A 21,232-nucleotide genomic window follows, 5' to 3' on the forward strand; every position below is an offset into this window, starting at 1 on the left:
TTGTTGCTCTTTCTGTTTTCTAGTTTTTCTCGCCATGTAGGCAATCGTGAGGCCTCTTGTGTATGCTTTCATAGTGTCTCAGAGATTTTGAATCGAGGTGTCTTCTTTTTTATTTATTCTAAAAAATAGTTTTAATTCTTTCTCCAGCATTTGAGTGTATTCTATTTCATTTACAATATTTGAATTAATCATCCATCTTTTTCTTCTTCTTTGACCTTTCCATCTTAATTTTATTGGATTATGATCTGCCCACTCATTTGCTTCTATTTCAATTTCGTCTAACTGATTACATAGACCAGATGAAATCCAAGCCATGTCAATTGTAGATAGGGACTGGTGGGGGTACAAATAAAAGGTATATTGCTTTCTTGTTTTGTGCCTTTCTCTCCAAATATCATGTAATTTATATTCCATTGCCATCTCAAAAAAGGATTTGGGTAACATATTTTTTTGTTTTATTTTTCTTTTTGCTTTTATAGTCCATTTTTTTAATCCACTATTGCATTATAATCCCCAATTAAGCAAACATTTTCATATCCTAATTCGTTTATTTTGTTGTGTAATTTCCTATAGAATTCCTCTTGTTTCTGATTTGGTGCATATATTACTATTAATACTATCAGTTTTTCTGTTGTCTCTAATTCAATCATTAGCATCCTGCCTTCTTCATCAGAGTAGACTGCTTTGGAGTTTATTTTTTCCTTTATATAGGTTGCTATCCCTTTTTTTAATCTGACAGTGCTCTATATAATTTCCCTAGTTTTTTGTTTTCCAGTAAATTCCTATGTTCCCTTTTAATATGCACTTCCTGTATACAGGTTATATTTACCTTCAGTTTCTTAAGTTTATTAAACATCTGCGCTCTTTTTTTTGGTGCGTTCAGTTCATTCAAGTTTTTCGAAATAATTGTTATTTCCTGGTCCATCTTTAGATAGGGTGTTTTCTGTTGCTTCTGGTATGTATCTGACTTTTCCCTCTCACGCCTTCCCTTTCTGCTCTCTCTCTTTCTTGCCTCTGTTCTTCTTTCCTGTTTCTTTTCTTGTCTTCTGATGTTTCTTCCTCTTGACTTCTACTTTCTAGGTCCACTTTACTTCCTTGTTCTTCTTCCCATGTGCAGTATTTTTCACAGAATCCATGTGCTTCTTCTATATTCTCTATCTTATATCTTTTTCCTTGCCAAGATACCAGTACCCCTTCTGGTACCAACCATCTATACAGTATTCTGTTTTTATTTAACTGATTTGTTAAAAAATGGTATTGTCTATGTTGTTCACAAATTCTCTGTGGAATCTGTTTAAGCGTGATCAACTCTTTTCCCTGGAATGTAATCGTCCCTTCTCTGGTTTTTTTGTACACTTCGTCTCTAGTTGTTTTTTTGGCAAATCTTATGTGCACTTCTCTCGGGAGCCTATGTCTTCTGGCATAATTAGTATGCACACGGTAAGCTTCATCGATGTCCCCTCTCAACTCTTGTTCTTTTCTCTGTAGAATTTCGGTGAAGATTTTGATCACTTTTCCTTTCAGGTCTTCCTCCTTTTCTTCCAGTATGTTTTGGAATCTTAGATAGAGTGAAGCTCTTTCATTTTCAAATTAGATTATTGATAACTCTAATTCTTTATTAACTTGTCTATATTTCAGCTCCATTTTTTTCCATCTTCTGATGTTTGTTCTATTTTTTTTCCGATGTTCTGGATTTTCTATTTGTTGATTGCTAAGGCATTCTGTATCCTTTCAATTTTGTCATCCACGTTTTTGATATTTCCTTTCAATTCTCCCATTTCATTTTTCATTTCTTCATGATTGCTTGTTTCTTCATGATTTGTAGCCGTCACTTCTTGGTTTTTCGTCAATGTCTCTTGAATCATCAGGAGCATCAATTGCATACTCTGCATTGTTGGTGCTGGTCCCGTTGTTCCTGCCATTGTTCCCCCTTTCTCCAGCCCCAATGCGCTCTCAATTGATCTTTGATTTGAGGGGGAGGGTGTTGCTGAAGCCGGATTGGATGTTATTTTTTTTCACTAACTTTACTGAAGTTGCCAATTTTATCCCCCTATTTATCCTTGCCCACAATTGCATATAGATTATACTTTACTTTTACTTTATTAGCAATATCAGTGGTATCAATAATTATATATCTCAATATTTAACAATAACTAACCTTCCTTAATATCACATTTCAATATCTAAACATTCCTATGTATTATTCTATTCTGTTTTTGATCCTTAATTATTATATATCATAGAGTTATATATCACACTGTTATCTTATACAAATAGATGTCTCTCAATTGTATCAGTTATACAGGTACTCAATTCTAGCGTTGGTTTTCTTGCATCAGACGTAACAGTTCAAATTTATAATCCACTGGGTGTCACCCTCTTCTCAGTATCACTGTTAGTGGCAATCAGTTAGTACAACAAGTCCAGCGCAAAGGCAAAATAAAGGGGAATGGGTAAAGAAGCCCTCTAATGGTTCCAAAACAATTCTCTACTGTCTCCGGTACCGTTCCAAGTTCCGAGGAGAATAAATACCGTATATTTTTAAGGTGTCCTCTCCAAAAAGAAAAAGAAAAAAAGCGCTTGCTCCCTTTGTTACTTGAGTTTATTGTTCATGGTTGAAATTGTTCAAAGCTCAAAGTTCAGCTATTCTTTGGAAAAACAAAAAAGTAGAAGGAAGAGCAAGAAGAAAAAAGTCAACAACCAACCCAACTGTTAAACAATCCTTTATGTGCTTTCCAAGTCTTCTCAGCAGTTACTATGTCCCACTCCTGTTGTCCACGCCGGGTTTTCGTTCACTGTGGCCACTTTTGTTCAAGTTATTCACGCTGTCAATTCCAACTCAGCATCTCAGCTCTCACTACTTTTCGGCAAAAATCTGAACTGCAAAAACAGTCTCCGTCCCAGAGCCTCTTTCTTTCCAGCTCACCCTCTCTGCCAATTTCGCATTGTCCTCCATTTCTTTGGGTTGTCAATAATAATAACAGATGTCTCGATTTCAACTGCTTTCTCTGTCTGCTTCCTTCTTATGCGGTCACCATGGCTCCAGTCCTGACCAAGTGGCAGGATAGATCCTCATCCATTTAGTCGGTTTCTCCTACCTGCTGGGGGATTTGCCTTATCACCCCAGCGCCTTCAGAGTTCCTCCCTTCATCTGCCGGTCCCTTCAGGATCCACAGCGCTCAGAAATGAGCTCAAACGAAGAAGTTAGAGTTAGAGGTTACGGGAAGTCCTGTTCCTCAGCTCCAAGCACGATGACGTCACCACAGGAAGTCGGATGCACAAGGAATTTGTCTTTGGTGCATATGCTCTCAGTGTACATAAAAAGGCAGGATACATTCATCAAGAATCATAAGGTACAACATTTAATGATAGTCATAGGATACAAATAAGCAACCAGGAAACAATATCAATGTCAGGGTTCCAAATAACATCCAAAATTAAATCAGATTCCAAGGCAAAGTATTGCTCAAAGTCCAATTTATTAAGAGAGTCATGTTGGCACATCTGGGAAAACCCAAATCTGAAAGCTTCCCGGTTTTCCTCCCCAGTTGAAAGTTCAAGATCTTCCCCCCACACCCACAAGTCCATCACAGGGTCCAGTCTTCCACTGCCATGCTGGCGGTTTCACCCATCCAGTTCAGGTCAGGTGCAGAGGTACCAAGATAAAGGATGACCTTGGCAATCTAAAAGGAATTTTATTTTGGTTACATCACATTCTACTCCTTACTATCCCCCTCCACTATAGAAACAGCATAGTAGATAGAAGTCTGGCAGTCCAAAGATCCCAAAAGGAACCTGGTTGCAGGCTTGACAGGCGGCATCTCTTCAGAAGAAAAATGTTTCCTGAAAAGAGAATAATGTAGGGGTTAACATAACAGAATTAACCACCTTCAGGGGGACTCTGGCTTATTGGGAAACCTATCATGGAATTGTTTTACTAACCTGTCTGCTTTTAGGTTCCAGCTTTTCACCCAAGTAGCTTCGGACAAAGGGTACTCCTTCCAATGCACTAAATACTGTAAGTGACCCCTATACAGCCTGGAGTCTTAAGGTTTTTTTTCCACCTCATAATGTGTTTCCCCTTCTATCACTACAGGAGCAGGTGGAGGTTGGGTATAGGGTCTTATGCTGGACCCAATTACTGGCTTCAATAAGCTACAATGAAATTTTCCCTAGAATTCTGGGTAGACTGAGTTGAACTGTAACTGAGTTAATATCTTCACTATTGGGAATGGACCTAGAAATTTTGGGCCAAATTTCTTGCTAGACATTCTTAATCTTATGTATTTGGTAGATATGAAAACTTTGTCCCCCACATGGAAGGGGTGTTGGAGCGAGCGGTGTTTATCAGCTTGCTTCTTGTAGGCTTCTGCCTCTTCCGCTAGAGCTTTTTTCATATTTTCCCATCCTTTAGCGTGTCCATCCATTCAGTCAGAGACATGGAAGAGGGAGGTTCTCTAGGCAGTTCAGGCATAGGAACAAATTTCATGCCACTGGTAATTTGGAAATGAGTTAATCCAGTGCTGCTGTGGACCGCGTTGTTGTACGCCACTTCGGCGAAGGGTAGCAAGTCCAACCAATTGTCTTTCTGATAGCCCACATAACACCAGATGTATTGTTCCACCATCGCATTGGCCCTCTCCACTTCTCCATTCATGCTTGGATGAAATGCTGAGCTCAGTCCTCAGTGTGGACCCAATGGATCTCAGGAACTCTCTCCAGAACTTGGCAGTGAACTGGACTCCGCAGTCTGAAATGATCCTCCTGGACACTCCATGCAGGCGCTAAATGTGTTTCACAAACATTTTTGCTAATTTCTTTGCAGACGGCAATCCTGAGCAAGCGATGAAATGCGCCTGCTTGGAAAACAAATCAATAACTGTCCAGATTACTCTATTCCCGCTGCTCTCTGGGAGCTCGACGATGAAGTCCATTGCGATCTCTTCCCATGGTCGGCTAGGGCCGGCCACCTGTTGTAGTAGTCCAGGCGGCTTCACTGGCCATATTTTCATCATCGCACAAGTAGCACAGCTTTTTACATAATCTTCTACTTCCAATTTCATCTTTGGCCACTAAAATTGGTGCCTGGCAAGGTGGAGCGTTTTTAGGAATCCAAAGTGGCCTCCTAGTTTCACAACATGGCTTCACTGTAGAACTTCCAGCCTAAACCCTGCGGGGACATAAAGCTTGGACCCCTTCCAGGCTAAGCCATTATTCATCGTTAGGATGTCCTTGTTATTGTTGAGCCACGGGTCTGCTGGAAGCGCTGATTTCATTGCTGTCGCCAGCTTATCCTGGCTTCGGGTGGTGACTTGGGCTGCCTTTTGGTGGGAGGAAGAAAGGATGGGGTGAACCACTTCTTCCTTCTTACTGTCGTACTGCGGTTTTCTTGACAAGGCATCCGCCAACAAGTTCTTCCCTGCTGGGATGAGTTTCAGTTTTAATGTGAACCTTTGGAAGTATTGTGCCCAGCAAACATGCTTTGGGGACAGTTTTTCATGGGCTTTAAGAGCTTCGAGGTTTTTATGGTCAGTCCAGACCTCGAACGGCACATCCCCTCCTTCCAGGAAATGTCTCCAAGTGAGCAGGGACCACCTAATCACAAATGCTTCTTTCTCCCAAATGGCCCACCTCCTTTCAGTGGTGGTGAGTTTTTTGGAGAAGTAAGCGCACAGCAAGAGGTGCCCTTCTTGAGTCTTTTGCAGTAGCACTGCCACTATCACTACATCACTGGTATCCGTCTGGATTATGAATTGTCATTCTGGGTTGGGGTGTTGTAGTATGGGTTCCTGGGCAAAGAGCTGTTTTAATTTCTCAAAGGCTTTTTGACAGTCCATTTTCCACTTTAGTGGTTGGTTTGCTTTTGGCTTTGTCGGGGAAGTCCCCATTTGTAATAGTTCAGTCAATGGGAGGGCAATCTCCACGAAAGCAGGAATGAACTGCCTGTAGAAATTGGCAAATCCAAGAAAGCTCTGTAGTTGTCTGCGAGTACTCGGAGTTTCCAGTCTTAACACAACTTTCACTTTTCCTGGGTCCATTTCTATCCCCTCATTGGAGATGCGATAACCCAGGTAATCTAGTGAGGTTTTGTGGAACTCACATTTCGATAACTTTGCGTATAGCTTGGCAGTTTATCCAGGACTTGCCGTACCAGCTTCACGTGTTCTTCCAGGGTTTCAGAGAAGAAACTGCTTGGTCAGCCAGTTACAAATCCATCTGGTGGTGATGCTGTCCAACCCACATTCTTCTACTTTATCTAGTAGTAGATTATGGTCTACCTTATCAAATGCCTTACTGAAGTCCAAGTAAACTATATTGATGGCATTCCTCTGGTCCACTAATTTTGTCACTTTGTCAAAGAATGCAATAAGCTTAGCCTGGCATGATCTGTTTTTGACAAACCCATGTTGGCTTTTGGCTATTACTTTGTTTGCTTCTAGGTGTTCGCTAATTCATTGCTTGATTATTTTGTATGTGTTCAGTGTTACTTATTATAATTACCACTTGATTTTTACTTCATTACAGATTGCTGAGAAAGGACACATCCTATTTTTGAAGTTCCTTCATCGTTTAAGTAAAAAACAAAGATTTTAAAATTATTTCAAATGTATGAAAATAAGCAGCATTTAAATGGCCGCTTTGTATCATGATACTTATCTATGCTTCCCTTTTTAACCAGTCCACTTACCTAAGCTGCAAAATTTCCAATGACCATTAGCTGGAACAATTATCCCCAGATTTTTGCTAGCCAGATACCATAGCCCTACATTTCCCCTCTCACTCAATCTCTGAAATCTTGGAATCGTTTTAGCAGTATACTCAAGTATTAGATGTTATTAAGAAATGTTAGCCAGTTAAAGGAAAAATATACATAGGACCCGACTTTGCATACTATACTAAGCTATAATTTGTTTTCATTATGGTTGAATAAACAGTATTTGCTGGATTCAACTGAACACTAAGATATTAGTCATGGTTTATAAATAATATTGTGGCTTAACATGAGACAACCTGACCTGCTCTCTCTATGTAAGGTATCCTAATCAATAGTCAAAAACTAAACTTCTGAGATCAACATAGGAGGACCTTTCCTGTTTATCTACTTGTCAACAAATTAGGCTGATAATAAGGTATGTAATCTTACTAGTGTTGTTTCCCCACCCCCCAAGTGCCAATGGAATTACAGGCCTTCCAAGTTAGTACTGAAATATCACATATTTATCTATGTTTATATTTTATAAATATTAAAAAACTTTTCAGTTAAACAGTTTCAGTTAAAACTGACCCCGACTCTCATCTCTGTATATTCATATAAAAACAAAATAATTAACAAAGGAACATAAGTAATAAAAATCTAGCACATCCATAGAATATGGATTTTTTGTTACACAATGACTTTAAAAAAGTTGAAATATCAGAATGGCATGCTATAAATAATAACTATTATAAAAATTATAATTCTTCCAGTTGGCCTGGGGACTCAGTGGGGGAGTACTATGCCATAGGTACTCTGCTATTCAACTAATAGCAGATGGGTTAATAATTAATGTTAATATAATAATACAATGTAAAATATGGAAAGCAGTTATATCAGAAATACTGTAGTTAGATGAGCACTCCTTTGGAAATGTATAATATACAAATCAATAAAATAAATAACTCAGGAATTTTGTCAGCTACTGGTAAATAAAGTATACTTTGTTGGCTATATAGTCCAAGGATCTGACTTCACATATAAAAGCTTAATATATTCATATGCTAAGTATGCATATGTAAAAAGCTTGTTAATCTTCTTCATGATTCTCAGTTGCAAAACAGATGGAGAATTAATTCTGTCAGGCAAAAATGCAAGATAGATTTTATGTGCTGATTGCCTGGGTTTACTGCATCATTAACCACCTAGAGGAGTTCCATAGTGTACAATGTATCTCAAACAACTAATCTTAATGCAAAGTCTATCTGTAGTCTAGCCATTCTTTTTAGTTCCATTTTTCTGTAAATTGGGAAAAGGTGTTGCCAGAAACATTGTGGAAACCATTATTCTGGTGGCACAGTTTAATTTGTTATTCTACAGTTCAGTGCAACCATTTATACAGTTGAGATAATAGGTTGGTATCTACTCTTATTTGGTATCTGATTGATTCACTTCTAAATGGCAATGCCCCATCGAACAACATGTATCCAGTTCCTTTCATCACTCCATGCAGGACTTGATTTCCTGGCCCCTCATTATATTGATAGCTCTCTCTGAAACTCTGATTTGATTATGTTAAACTGCAGCCTGATACAGACTTCTAACTAGGGCCTGGACAAGGGAAAATAGACGTGTCAATCGCTCATCCTTATCTGGGGTCTACATTTCAAAATAACATTTGCCTTTTTAGCAGCTACATCATATTCAATTTATGATATGCTATGTCATCTAGAATCATTCCCCATATAGTATTGCCAAGCCAGGTCTCTTCTATCTTATACTTGTGCCTTTTATATTTTCTCCATTTATTTAATTTATATGACGCCAATTGCATGGTTCGAGGTGACTCTGAGCCTCATTTGGATGAAAGACTATACATCCCATTCATTCAAGCCTGTTGTTCAATTTTTTTCTTATCTTTTTTATTTTTTTATTTTCTAAAATAATAAATAATATTAATAAAATAGTCACTCCTCTTATTTTGGGGTCACCTGTAACTATAATCAAACCTCAACCCCATTATTCATTAGCAAGAAGAATATCAAACAACTGATATTTATTCAAGACAGAAACTTGAACTCCACTTCATGCCATTCTCTTAAGCTCAAGTGGAGCTATTTAGGAATACTTTCTGGATGTCAGAACTTGGTCAGTTCTGAATCCATCTAATAGCAGTAGCACCTAGTCTGTATTTTATCATTTTATTAATGTGGATGTCCTGAGACTTTGTTGAATGCTTTGAAGAAGTCAAATACAATATGTCCACAGCATTCTTTTGATTGGTTGAAAAAGCAGGTCAAATTAATTGGCTCTTGTACATTGTTGCATTGCAAGTGCTCATAAACAGTCTATTTAATAATCTGCTTCAGGATTTTGCTCAGGTCTGTAACTTCCAGATTATCCTTGTTCCCTTTTTTGAAGAAAGGGACATTTACATTTCCTCTTGTTTTTTTTGGGGGGGGGGGAACGACACCTGACAATTCTCAACAACACTTAGACATTTGATTGTTTTGTGTTCACTTTTGTTTTTTTAATGCGGTTTTTAATGACTGCAATCCATACTGGAATTATAGTTGGGAGTTATGCCAGTCATTAAGCCGGTCACCACTGACTGATCTGATTTTACAATATTTCTTCTAGTATTATTAAGTGAATATCGCAGTTGTTAAGTGAATTCATTGTCCACAGCAGATTTTTTTTCCTCCCAGAAACTGCCAAAAAATTGCCAGTTTCTGAGAAAAAACATAATCAATCATGATCTGGCTGCAGGATGCTGCAAATTGCCATAAATATGGACAGGTTGCGTGGGCAACTGCGAGCCACTACATGTTTACTGGACCCGTGTCCCTCCCGGCTTATACTGGCATTCTGGGAGGTTACACGAGGCTGGCTCCAGGAGTTAGTCAACGCTTCTTTGAGAGAGGGGTCCTTGCCGGCCGCCTTGAAAGAGGCAGTGGTAAGGCCCCTACTCAAGAAGCCTTCCCTGGATCCAGCTATGTTAACCAACTATCGTCCTGTCTCCAACCTTTGCTTTTTGGCAAAGGTTGTAGAGAGTGTGGTGGCGCAACAGTTCCCACGCCACTTGGAGGAAATTGATTATCTAGACCCGCGCCAGTCCGGTTTCCGGCCCCGTCACAGCACGGAGACAGCCTTGGTCGCGTTGGTGGATGATCTCTGGAGGGCCAAGGACGGGGGTTGCTCCTCCATCCTGGTCCTATTAGATCTCTCAGCGGCTTTTGATACCATTGACCATGGTATCCTATTGCGTCGTCTGGAGGGGCTGGGGGTGAGGGGCACCGTCTTGCGGTGGTTCTCCTCCTACCTCTCTGGCCGGACGCAATGCGTGCTGGCAGGGGAGCAGAGGTCGACCCTGAGGCCACTCACTTGTGGGGTGCCACAGGGGTCGGTCCTCTCGCCTCTCCTGTTCAACACGTACATGAAGCCGCTGGGTGAGATCATTCGTGGTTTTGGGGTTGAGTACCATCTGTACGCTGATGATACTCAGCTGTACTTCTCCACCCCGAACCACCCCAACAAGGCCGTCGAAGTGATGTCCTGGTGCCTGGAGGCCGTACAGGTCTGGATGGGAAGCAACAGACTCAAACTCAACCCCTCCAAGACGGAGTGGCTGTGGATACCGGCGCCCCGGTTCAACCAGTGGGTTCCATCTCTGGCCATCGGGGGCGAACAACTGGCCCCCGTGGAACAGGCGTGCAATTTGGGCGTCCTCCTGGATGCTCGGCTGTCGATGGATGACCATGTGACAGCCGTGGCAAGGGGGGCGTTCCACCAGGTTCGCCTGGTGCGCCAATTGCGCCCCCTATTGGACCGGGACGCCCTTCACACAGTCACCCATGCGCTTGTGACGTCCCACCTGGACTATTGCAATGCTCTCTACATGGGGCTCCCCTTGAGATGCGCCCGAAGACTGCAGCTGGTCCAGAATGCGGCCGCGCGGGTAATCATGGGATGTACTAGGTACTCTCATATAACACCTCTCCTGCGCGAGCTGCACTGGCTACCTGTGGCTTTTCGGGTGTGTTTCAAGGTGTTGATTATCACCTTTAAAGCGCTCCATGGCACAGGACCTAGCTACCTGCGGGATCGCATCCTACCCCATACATCCCTGCGACCAATTCGCTCTCACAGGGAGGGACTCCTCCGGGTGCCGTCCACTAGGCAATGCCAGCGGGCGGCGCCCAGGAGTAGGGCCTTCTCTGTGATGGGCCCGACCCTCTGGAATGACCTCCCCCCCCCGACATTAGTACTACCGATCTCCGCTCCTTCCGCAAGAAACTCAAGACCACCTGTTCCAATTAGCTGGCCTGGCCCAATCGTAGTTTTAAGTTTCAATCCTCCTGGCCGGCATTTTAAATTTTAAGGTTGTCCTTTTAACCTGTTTTAATTTTTATTATCACTGTACAGACCCTATATTTAATTTGTTTTTAATAAGGGGTATTTAATATTGTTATTGTATATACGGTTTTAGCTTTTGTCTGTACACCGCCCCGAGTCCCCTCGGGGAGAGGGGGCGGTCTATAAATTTAATAAATGAAATGAAATAAATGTGAGTTGGTTGCTGAGAGCCCAACATGTGATCACATAACTACAAGAGTGGTGGCCCCACCATCGGAACTTAGAATCCAGATTGTATGTGTTCCCAAGGAAGTCCATCATAACTTCAACAAGTCACTAAGTGACCGATATTAAGTAAAGTACCTGTAATTCATCCTGCTGGTTTAAATTAGTTAAGTGTTCTTGTGTTCTCTCCTTGTCTATCCTAAGCTGCAGCTCCTTTATTTCATAGCCAGCTGGAGCTTTGTTGCCTGAGTGAAGATAAGCAGAAAATAGTATTTAAAAATTCTGCTTTCTCACCATTATTCCTTCTTTTTTCTTCCAATACTTTTGGCTTTTTTTGTTTTTAATGTATCATTTGTTTCTGAAAATGCTGTTTTCTTATTTGGGCTATTTCTTGCAAGCCTCAGTTTGTTCTGACATTTAGCCTTTCTGACACAATGTTTAGTTTCTTGCAATTACCTTATATAGTATTGGTCTTTGGTTATATGCAACTTTCTCCATTTCCTCCACTTTCTATAATTTTTTTTTTGGGGGGGAGTTCTGTGGAGAGACACAGGTTTGACACATGTCTCCCATTTTTTTCTACTAGTAAGTATTTTTTTAAATTGCATTTTCTAGGATTTTTCTTCTTTACTGGACATTGTCCTCTTTCAGGATTTCAAGCCATTGGGTTGTATCTAGCTTCTTTTTTTGAGTTAATCATAATTCACTTTTCTTCCAGTATGTATCCCTGATTCTTTCATCCATGCTTCCATGGTAAGTAAGTATTAGATCCAAAGTAATTGCATCCCTGTATGCAAGGTTTGAAAGAAAATATATGTACCAAGACATTCAACAATGGAAATTTTCTCTACCTGTTATTTGTCAATGCCTGGATCAGATCCTTGTAGTATACTTATTCTTTATTTCTGCTTTCTAACATTATCCCAAATATAGATGTGGTTATGTCAAAAAGAAGCATTTTTCACATGTTGTATATCATTCTTTTCTACTGCACAATCTGCAAATGGAATCAAATAAAATAAGCAAACAGCATAAGACAACTGACTACAGACTCAGGCAAATACCATACAGAACGCTAACCTAATAAGGTTTCTATTTTCACCATCATTATTAAATCCCCTGTAAGAAAAATCCAGAATTTAGCTTTCTTTTTAAAAAATATTACTCATTCTGTTTTTTAAAAAAAAATAGGCTAGAGTGTGTATACTTAAAGTCTTGATATAAATAGTCCTGCATTTGTGTGCATTTTGAAGTCTAGCATCTGGAGTTAGCTATTTATTCACTGAATCACACACAGTATCTTTCTGGCTTTTTAACATAATTGACTCCTTATCATGTTAAAAAACCATTTGTAAATGAATGGAGAAGCATCAAGGCGAACATAGAATATTGCACTATACTGCACTTTGAGCGTGAATGATTAATGGAAAGTGTTTCTAGATGGCTGAAAGGAAAAATAACAAGGAGGGAAAGAAAGGAGGAAAATATATTTCACAGCAAATTTCTGTAGGATTATGACACATTTGCCTTTAGGTGGTTCAGGAACCAAGGCTTGGGCTGCACATAAGTCCTGCATTTTAACATGCACTTAGGTAGACAACTTGAAGTTACACACAGTTACAAACCATTCTGTTTTGCAGCTTAAACATTTATCCACACTCACGATGAAATGTTGCAGAAACCTTTCAAAATCAAATTCCATTTCAGAATTTGATAGGTACAAACTCAAAGTAAACCGCTCCAAACTTGACTGCAGAAAATACGACTTCAGCAACAGAGTGGTCAATGCCTGGAATGTTCTACTTGACCCTGTTACATCCTGAAACCCCCAAAACTTTAACCTTAAACTGTCTACCTTGGACCTCACCCCATTCCTAAGAGGTCTGTAAAGGGGTGTGCATAAGTGCACCAGCATGGCTTCCCTCCCTGTCCTACTGTTCCCATTTATTTGTACTCATTTCTTATGTAAGTACTTATACCTGCTTATACTTATATGTTATATTCATATTTATACTTGTTTTCTCAAACATGCTTGACAAACCAAATAAAATAAAATAAAAATAAAACAATGAAATCTGCGTTTATGGACACTTTACTACTGGAAAGTGAGATTCTGCCAGGTTTGGAATAGCAGTCTGGTTCCTTACTTAAAGGGTGTTTTGTTGTTTTAAATTGATATGCTTAGGATATTCTTTGCTCTAGAACCACGTTCCTCCTCCTCATTTGCAAAGCAGCTTACCCTCGCAGGCAGCTTCGCCTCTTTCGCTTCCCCTTACCCCCCTCTTCATGTTGTTCTTAGGAGACGCGAGGACTGGCTAGGACTGCCCTGGGAAAGGCTGGCCGTGAAAGGGCCCTCAGCTCAAAATAATAATAATAATAATAATAATAATAAATGAAGACCAGGCAGCCGTTCACCGAAGCCCCCCTCAAGGAAGCGGACGAAAACGCATCACTCCGACGTCCAGGCAGCCTTCGGGAAAAACAGAAGGAGAGCGCCGGCCGCCGCCAACAGAAGGGGACCGCGCAGCCGCAGTGGGGAGAAGGGGGCGGGGGAGGATTGACATTGCGGGAGAAGAGCCCGCGGGTTTCGGGAGGACGACGACGCAGCAGCCAAGTAGCCGCGCGTACCTCCGCGGCGGCGGCGGCGGCGACTGGCGCGCGGGTGTTATATGTGTGCATGTGGGGTTGTCTTCGCCTAGCAGCCTCCCTTGCAGTTTTCTGCCTCCGTCGCGCTGGGGCTGCTGTCGGGCCCAGCAGGTGGATAACTACGGTCGTCGAGCCATGGGGGCCGCACTGCCGCCGCGCAGCCATGTCTAGCGGCGACAGCAGCAGAGGCGCTGCCCGGAGGAGCGTAGCTCAGCGCGGTGCGCGACGCTTTCTTTGAAGCGGGCGGCTTGGCGGCGGCGGCGGCTGCATGAGACGATTCCATGTTGGCGGTTCAGGATTAAGCGAAGGAAGACCCCGATCGTGGCGCAGAGAGCCGGCTGACTTCTTCCTCTCTCCCTCCATTCCTCGGCGCTCCAGCGGGGAACGGAGAGGCATGGCTGACCGAAGCGCCCCGAAGTGCCACTTGAGGCTGGAGTGGGTTTATGGCTACAGAGGTCACCAATGCCGCAACAATCTTTACTACACGGCCGCCAAAGAGATCGTGTATTTTGTGGCGGGAGTTGGAGTGGTCTATAGTCCCCGGGAGCACCGGCAGAAATTTTACCTGGGACACCAGGACGACATCATCAGGTAAGATGCCGCTTCTTCCTCCCCAGCTCTCCTCCCTTGTTCTGCTCCAAGCCTTCCTTGGAACCGTCCTTGCGGGAATGATCGCAGGACAATCGGCGGGCGCCCTCCGTAAGGCACGGAGTCCCCGCTTGATTCCATTTCCTAGAAGCGTTGCAGTAGCTGGGAATTCTTCGAAGCTCTCTTCCTTCTTTTTCTTTTATGAGACTTCTGCTTATCTGTTTTATTCTAAACATTAACGTTTGGTTTCTGATCATTGCAGTTCCTTTCTTTTTCTAAGATCCACTGAAATAATATCGTGGAAAAAAATCTTTAGTTTATAACTAAACTTTTAGCAACTGTAACTTCCTTTTCCTGAGAATGAAGTAGAGGTTTTGGATCCATTTACTTTTGGCTAGTGTGTGGAATCGGAATTCACATAATGAATACCGCATCTCTGATTTTGATTCATACTCCACCTCTTTTTAGGCTTTTCCCATAGTCAAGTTGAACTGCTGTCCACAACTTTGATTGAGAGACAACTACAGTATCCTTACATGAACTACACAGTTTCCTTTGCCAATTTCTAGTCTGCCTTTATTTTGTGTCAGTAACCATAATTGACTTTACTCTAAGGTACAGGGTCATAAGCCTAATAGATTTTACACACCATGAATCTGGCCTCGGATGGTATAGGAATAAGAACTATTTTGATACTGGTATGGACTTAAACCCATCTAACTTGGTTTGGGACAAAATAAGGGTTATATCATGTGGACATGGCGCAAAAAAAGTTAACGGTGTATTGTCAATGAAATTCTCACGCATGCAAGTAGAGTTGTACAAAAGTCACCTAGCCACAGCACCAGCACACCCTGATGTCTAGAAGTTGAGTCATGGCAACTGGACTTGTTGGCTTGGAATGTTTCACTGCTTATCCAAATAGTTTGGGTTACTAAAGAAGCTACATGGATAAGCAATGAAAAATTTCAAACCTAAAAAGACAAGAAACCCAATTGCCATGACTCAACTTCTAGACATCAGGGTGTGTTGGTGCTGTGGCTAGGTGTAAGGAAGGAAAGGTCTTCAATTTCCAAAAACTTCATCTGTCAATAGTGATTTTTATGTACACTTGTTAAGATCAATTGAAGGTGCACTTCTAATATAGCAACAGGCTGGTTTTTTTTGTTTTTTGTTTTGCTTCTTCAATATCATCAAAGGCACCTGGAAACATTTTCTTATATTGCTGCTTCTTTTCCATTCACTGCCTTATGAAATTGTTTACAGCTGAACAGTGTACATTTTGAAGCATTGCAAACTTTATGAGTGGGTGATTGGAGGATAGTATTTATCTTGTCCTGAACAGGTGTATTTTTCCATTCCTACCAAGTATGCTTTTTTAGTTTTAAAATAATACTGGTATCTAGCTTCATTCTCTTTCATTTATTAATAAACAAATTGACATATAATGCTATTTTTGCTCTGTCTTGAACAATGGATTTTCATGATTCCTCCCATTAATTCAAATCAGTAAACTTGCAGAAGTTTACTGTTGATGTATTATATAACTGTGACCCATTTCTTCAAGCTTTTGAATATTATCTTGTGCTAGTAGTCCTGTTTTATATGAATAAATAGAATCACACTTTTATATAAGTAATGTTGGCAATCATAGCATAACATTGGCAAAATCTTAGAAAATAATATTAAAACATTGTTTTGGAATTGGTTTTCACTTAGGATTTAATAATTGTGTATTGTATTTGAATACACACACACATATACAACTTTCGAAGTAGAAATAAAACAATTCTTGTTACTGAATTTTTGATGGTCTTACATTTTTCCTTAAACGTTAATCTTCCAAGCTCAAAATAAATGCTTTAAAATCTTTCATTAACTTTCTTAGAGCTATCAGTAAAAATAGAGACTATTTTAAGGGTGTTTATTTTGAGATATGATTTCAAATAAATATTTTATTTTTATTGTATCACTCATATTTTAGTTCATAATTACATATAAATAAAAGTATATTTTCACTAGAATATACCATTATTTGAAGCATCAGTGTCAAATATAAGTTATAGCTGTATTTCCAATAAAAACATTTGTTCTTTATAGTATATTGTATACTATACAATTATTGCTATTAGCATAATTCCTATTGTTTTCTACAGTAAGTCCATATCATATAGAATTAGTCGCTTTGTATTCCAACAATAATACGCATTAACAAATCTCTACCCTGTTTTTAAATGTGATACTACTATCATTTGCAGAAATTAGTAAATGTGATTGTGGGTCTGTATGATTTTCTCTAGCTTAAGAAAATAAGCCAACACCTAGGGAATGTAAAATTTATTTTAAAACAAACACACCTTTATTGCTCATAAAGCTGTAAAGATAAATTTGATAAATCAACATATCTAGGGAAACCTCATAAGTCAGTGAAGCATGTTCAGTGGTGAGATTTGAGCATTTTTCATAGGGTACATTATTTATAAGAAAACTGAAGAAAGATTCTGTTCAGCAGTTGATATTTCAGTCTTATTGTAGCTGTTTAGCCAAGGCAGTCACCAACATTACTGCAGGAACAGAAGCAAATTCCATGAACAGCAGGGGAGCTGTCCAGCACAAAGGATACCATCCAATGTAGAAGGAAAAACTAGCCAAGGTTCTTGTCAAAACAGGAGCTGTCCAGCTTTGTTTTTAGATATTGGGTGGAGAGGTATATGAGAAGAATTACAACAGTTTTAGCGTTTTGCTGGATTCAGAGAATTCCGTGGCAAAGGGTTCTTCAGATTTGTTTAGCAAGTACCATCAGAGCACATATAGTTATCCAAGACTCTTAAATATGTAGAGAAGTTTAAAGAAGGCAGTTTATATTCAGTAAGAAAGGATGTTTAGAACGAAAATCAAAAACATATCTTATATCAGTAATATATCAATATTATACTGGAAAAAATATAAGCACAGAAAGCAGTAGGCCACTAGATTATTTTGCATTATTACAGTATCAGCTTATCTCCACATTGCCCTAATATTACTATATTACATTGCTATACATTATTTTTGTGTACTTAGAAAATGTAACTTCTCAGATACTAGATTTGAAAAAATAATCAAAGATTAATATCTTTAGCTATTATATTTGGACATAATAAGAGTAAAGATGTATGAATTCATAGTCATTTAAATCTGGAATGTGGTTGAAAAATGCTAGTTTCTATAATATCTAACTCCTGGAAATCTTTGTTAATAGCATGTGAAAATGAATTAAAGAATACATGAACTTTTGAGATAACTAGCTTAAAATATAATTATGTAGCATTTTTTTTCCTGTATATGTTTTCCTGAATTTTTCTGAGTAAACGTTTCACATCTGATTTGTTTAACTGGCAGTAAAGGATATGGGCATAGCTACTTCTCTGTTTGCATGAGATAGTAGGAAGCTGCCTTATTGTCAGGCACAGTAATTGAAGATTGAGTTGTAGCTCAGATTTATTTCTCATAACTATATCCAAGAATCTGGTCGACTAACAGCCAGCACTAAATTGGCACTAGATAAAGGTCAACAGAATTTAATGGGGGTTGGACTTGGATCTCTTGTGGCAATGCAAAGACTAAATTGATGATGCGTTTAACTCCACCCTTCAGCTCTGCCTGCTCTTCTTCTAGACATATACAAAATAAGGCCACTGATTTATTAGGTCACCATAGTCAGTGCTGTCTGGCATTAGCTGTTGAAAATTTCACTCCAACTTCCCTCCCAGCCCTATTTCGAGAGTCAACCAGATTTCTTTGTATCTACTCTACTATGAAATTGTTGCTAAAAACAAGGCATCCTATTTCCTATTGAAAATGATGTAGTTTTTATTCTATATCAAATTTTTATTTTAAAATATTTACAATATATTAAAATGAAAAAAAATATTAGAATGTGTAATATGTTTAGACTTAACTATGTCAAATCAACAGACTGGGGAGCTGCGGGCATAAGATAATAGTTTAAAGTTTATTCTTTACATGTAAGTAAATTAATGGAATACAGTAATTAAGCTACAACAAATTTTGCAGTTTATTTTGAAAATCAACCATATTTTTGCTGCTAAACAATTAATGGGCTGTAGACCCAGTGACATTTAGAATAAATACACAAGTGGATACAATGTATTTTCTGGTTTGATATTTGTTAAATGACTGCAGGATGACTTACTGCAACTTCCTAAATTAGCAGCAATAGCACAGTTTTCCAGATGGGACATAACAAAGGAAAAAAGAAAGCTGATTTCATCTGATTAGACCAGCTTGGTTTCTAAAGCTGATTTCACCAGGAGTTCTCTTCTGGAACACATTTCAAAATATGAGAAATTTATAATGCATCCCACCTATATAATTGGTCACGAAGTCCTCTCTAGTTACATAAACACATCCCTTGCTCAAGAAACAGGTTAGTCAGAGCTTTCAAACCACTTTCTTGCTTTTGTAAAGCATTGAAAAATCATTTCCCTAAAATATCCCCAAAACCTAGTGGTTTTCAGCGAAACATTCTTATCGAACAGTAACATTAAATAAAAATACAGCAGTTTGGGGACATGGAGCAGGGGCAGAAGAGGGAGAAAGCAGAAGAACAGAAGCTTGTTTAATTTATCTGTTTTTATGGGGCTGCTTCCAAGAGAGCAGGTTATGGCTTGCCTGTTTTGGATATAATGGGGAAGCTTTTGTGTAACTTCCTTTCTCTAAAGAATATATTTTTAAAAGAAGGCTGTCCCTCTCTGTATCAGGAAAGTGGACTGTTTCCAGTTTTCTTCAGGATGGTCTTCAAGGCATATGGGCAGTCTTCAAGGGCAGTTGTTGTGGAATGGGAACCTTGACTCGGAAGACCATGCCACATTTTCAATATATCTTTTATTATTTGATCAGTTTCCTTTAAGACTGTTCTGTAAATTTCGAAACTATATAGTCCATTCTAGGAAATAGAAAATTCTTGAGAACATTCTTCTTTTGCCAGGAGTCAGCAGTGACATGTCAGACTTTTAGCATTTGTTGTGGTAATTTGGATGGGACTTCCAATTTAGCAGATTTGTAACCATATTGTTATGGTGTACAAATATGGTTGTTATGTTATTATGAACTGAACATATATAATTGGTACTCATACACAAACGCTATGTAGTACTTTAGAGTGAAAAAATGCATATGCCAGCAATCAAATGTGCTTGGTCCCATGATGAATGTGTGAAACTATTAGCTCTGAAAGTAAATAATAAAGTTGTAAATCCACATTTGTTTCTATATACTGTGTCTCTGGATCTTGAAGAATAATAAGTGGCAGCACCTCAAGTGACATATCTAGTAACTCAAGTGTGAATAAATCCCTGCATTCTTAAATGAGTTATCTGTTATCCTTGGATTATATGGATTATGGCAGGATGTAGTTGTAATGGATTTCTTTCTTCCAGGCTTTTGCTCTATGCCAATTTACAATCTGAAAAGTATTCTTAAAAGCAATTCCTTTTCTGTTCAACTAGAAAGTTGCTTGTAGAAAGGTTCAGAGAGCTTGTTATACTGAAGTTCAGAATAATAATTCCAGATTTGTTTAAGACACACAGTGAAATTCAGACTATAGATGCCCTGTTTCAAAAGTTATTAACTTTTGTTTATGCTTCTTTTTTTTCCAAGCCTTGCTTTACATCCTGATCGAGTATTGGTAGCAACAGGTCAAGTTGGGAAAGAACCATATATCTGTGTTTGGGACACCTACACTGTACAGACTATATCAGTAATGAAAGATGTTCATACACATGGTATAGCTTGCTTGGCATTTGATGTAGATGGTCAGGTATGTAACTTTATTAATTATTCTGTTTAATGTCTGCATAATTCGCTGCAAATTCTACTGTATAGACTAGGTTTGGATGATACACTGAGATAATTAATTTTTAAACTAAATATATAGAAGCGTTCATAAACATGAGAACATTAAGGCTTATTTACATAGTTAAAAATGGTTATCATTCTAATAATTAAATTGCATTATATAGCACATTACTGTGTAAATTCAGCTTTTGTAAAGCTAAAAGGAGTCCCTGCGGATTTTACTCCACTAATTGTTGCCAATTATAAGGGGTAGTACTCATCTCCATTTCAAGGTGATAGAGCCAACGCTGTCCAAAAACATTTCTATGATCATGTGGCCAGCTGATATCATGAAGCACTGTTATCTTCTCTCCGAGGTGGTACCTGTTTATCTACTTGCATACTTTCAAACTGATAGGTTGGCAGGAGTTGGGGTGAGGCTGGGTGCTCGTGCTGTCACGTGATGCTCAGATCTCAAACTTTGGTTGCTGGTTTAATTGCTGAGCCACCGTGGCACCCAGCTTAGATTTTGTATAAGAGCGAAATTCTGAATTTCGCAATCAGTTTCCTAATTCTATAGAAAAAATAAGCTCCTAAAGTTGTCCTGAGGTTTCGGAAGAAAGACGGATCATGACAGTTAAAGGTAGTCTTCAGCTTATTGACTATTTGAAATTTTGACAGACGCCTAAAAGATGCTTACAACCCGCTTTCAAAGTTACAAAGTCTGCAAAGTCCCCCTTGCAATCATGTGACCGCATTTTGGGTATATGGACTGATTCACATTTATAACTGTTTGCAATGTCCTGTGGTCACATGACAGTGACTTACATTGTTTTTGCTGAAAACCTTTGTTTAGTTCCATTTGTTGGCAAAAATGCTCCATAA

At 39.3% G+C, this 21,232-nt stretch overlaps 1 protein-coding gene across 6 annotated transcripts in view; it reads left to right on the top strand.

The window, feature by feature from the left end:
- The first annotated feature begins 13,855 nt into the window (after positions 1-13,855).
- The window catches only part of EML5 (EMAP like 5), a 97,769-nt gene continuing 90,392 nt past the window's right edge, over positions 13,856-21,232 (top strand). For all 6 annotated transcript variants that reach the window (XR_014174101.1, XM_081938402.1, XM_081938408.1 and 3 more), the window contains exons 1-2: positions 13,856-14,512; positions 20,171-20,330. Coding sequence is in view for 5 of the 6 variants with exons in the window: in XM_081938402.1 (XP_081794528.1) it covers positions 14,190-14,512; positions 20,171-20,330 (483 nt within the window). In the remaining variant the exon portion in view is untranslated. The remainder of the gene's footprint in view (positions 14,513-20,170; positions 20,331-21,232) is intronic.

This window comes from Natrix helvetica, assembly GCF_964273705.1.
Source record: "Natrix helvetica genome assembly, chromosome: 1".
NCBI classification, from domain to species: domain Eukaryota; kingdom Metazoa; phylum Chordata; class Lepidosauria; order Squamata; family Natricidae; genus Natrix; species Natrix helvetica.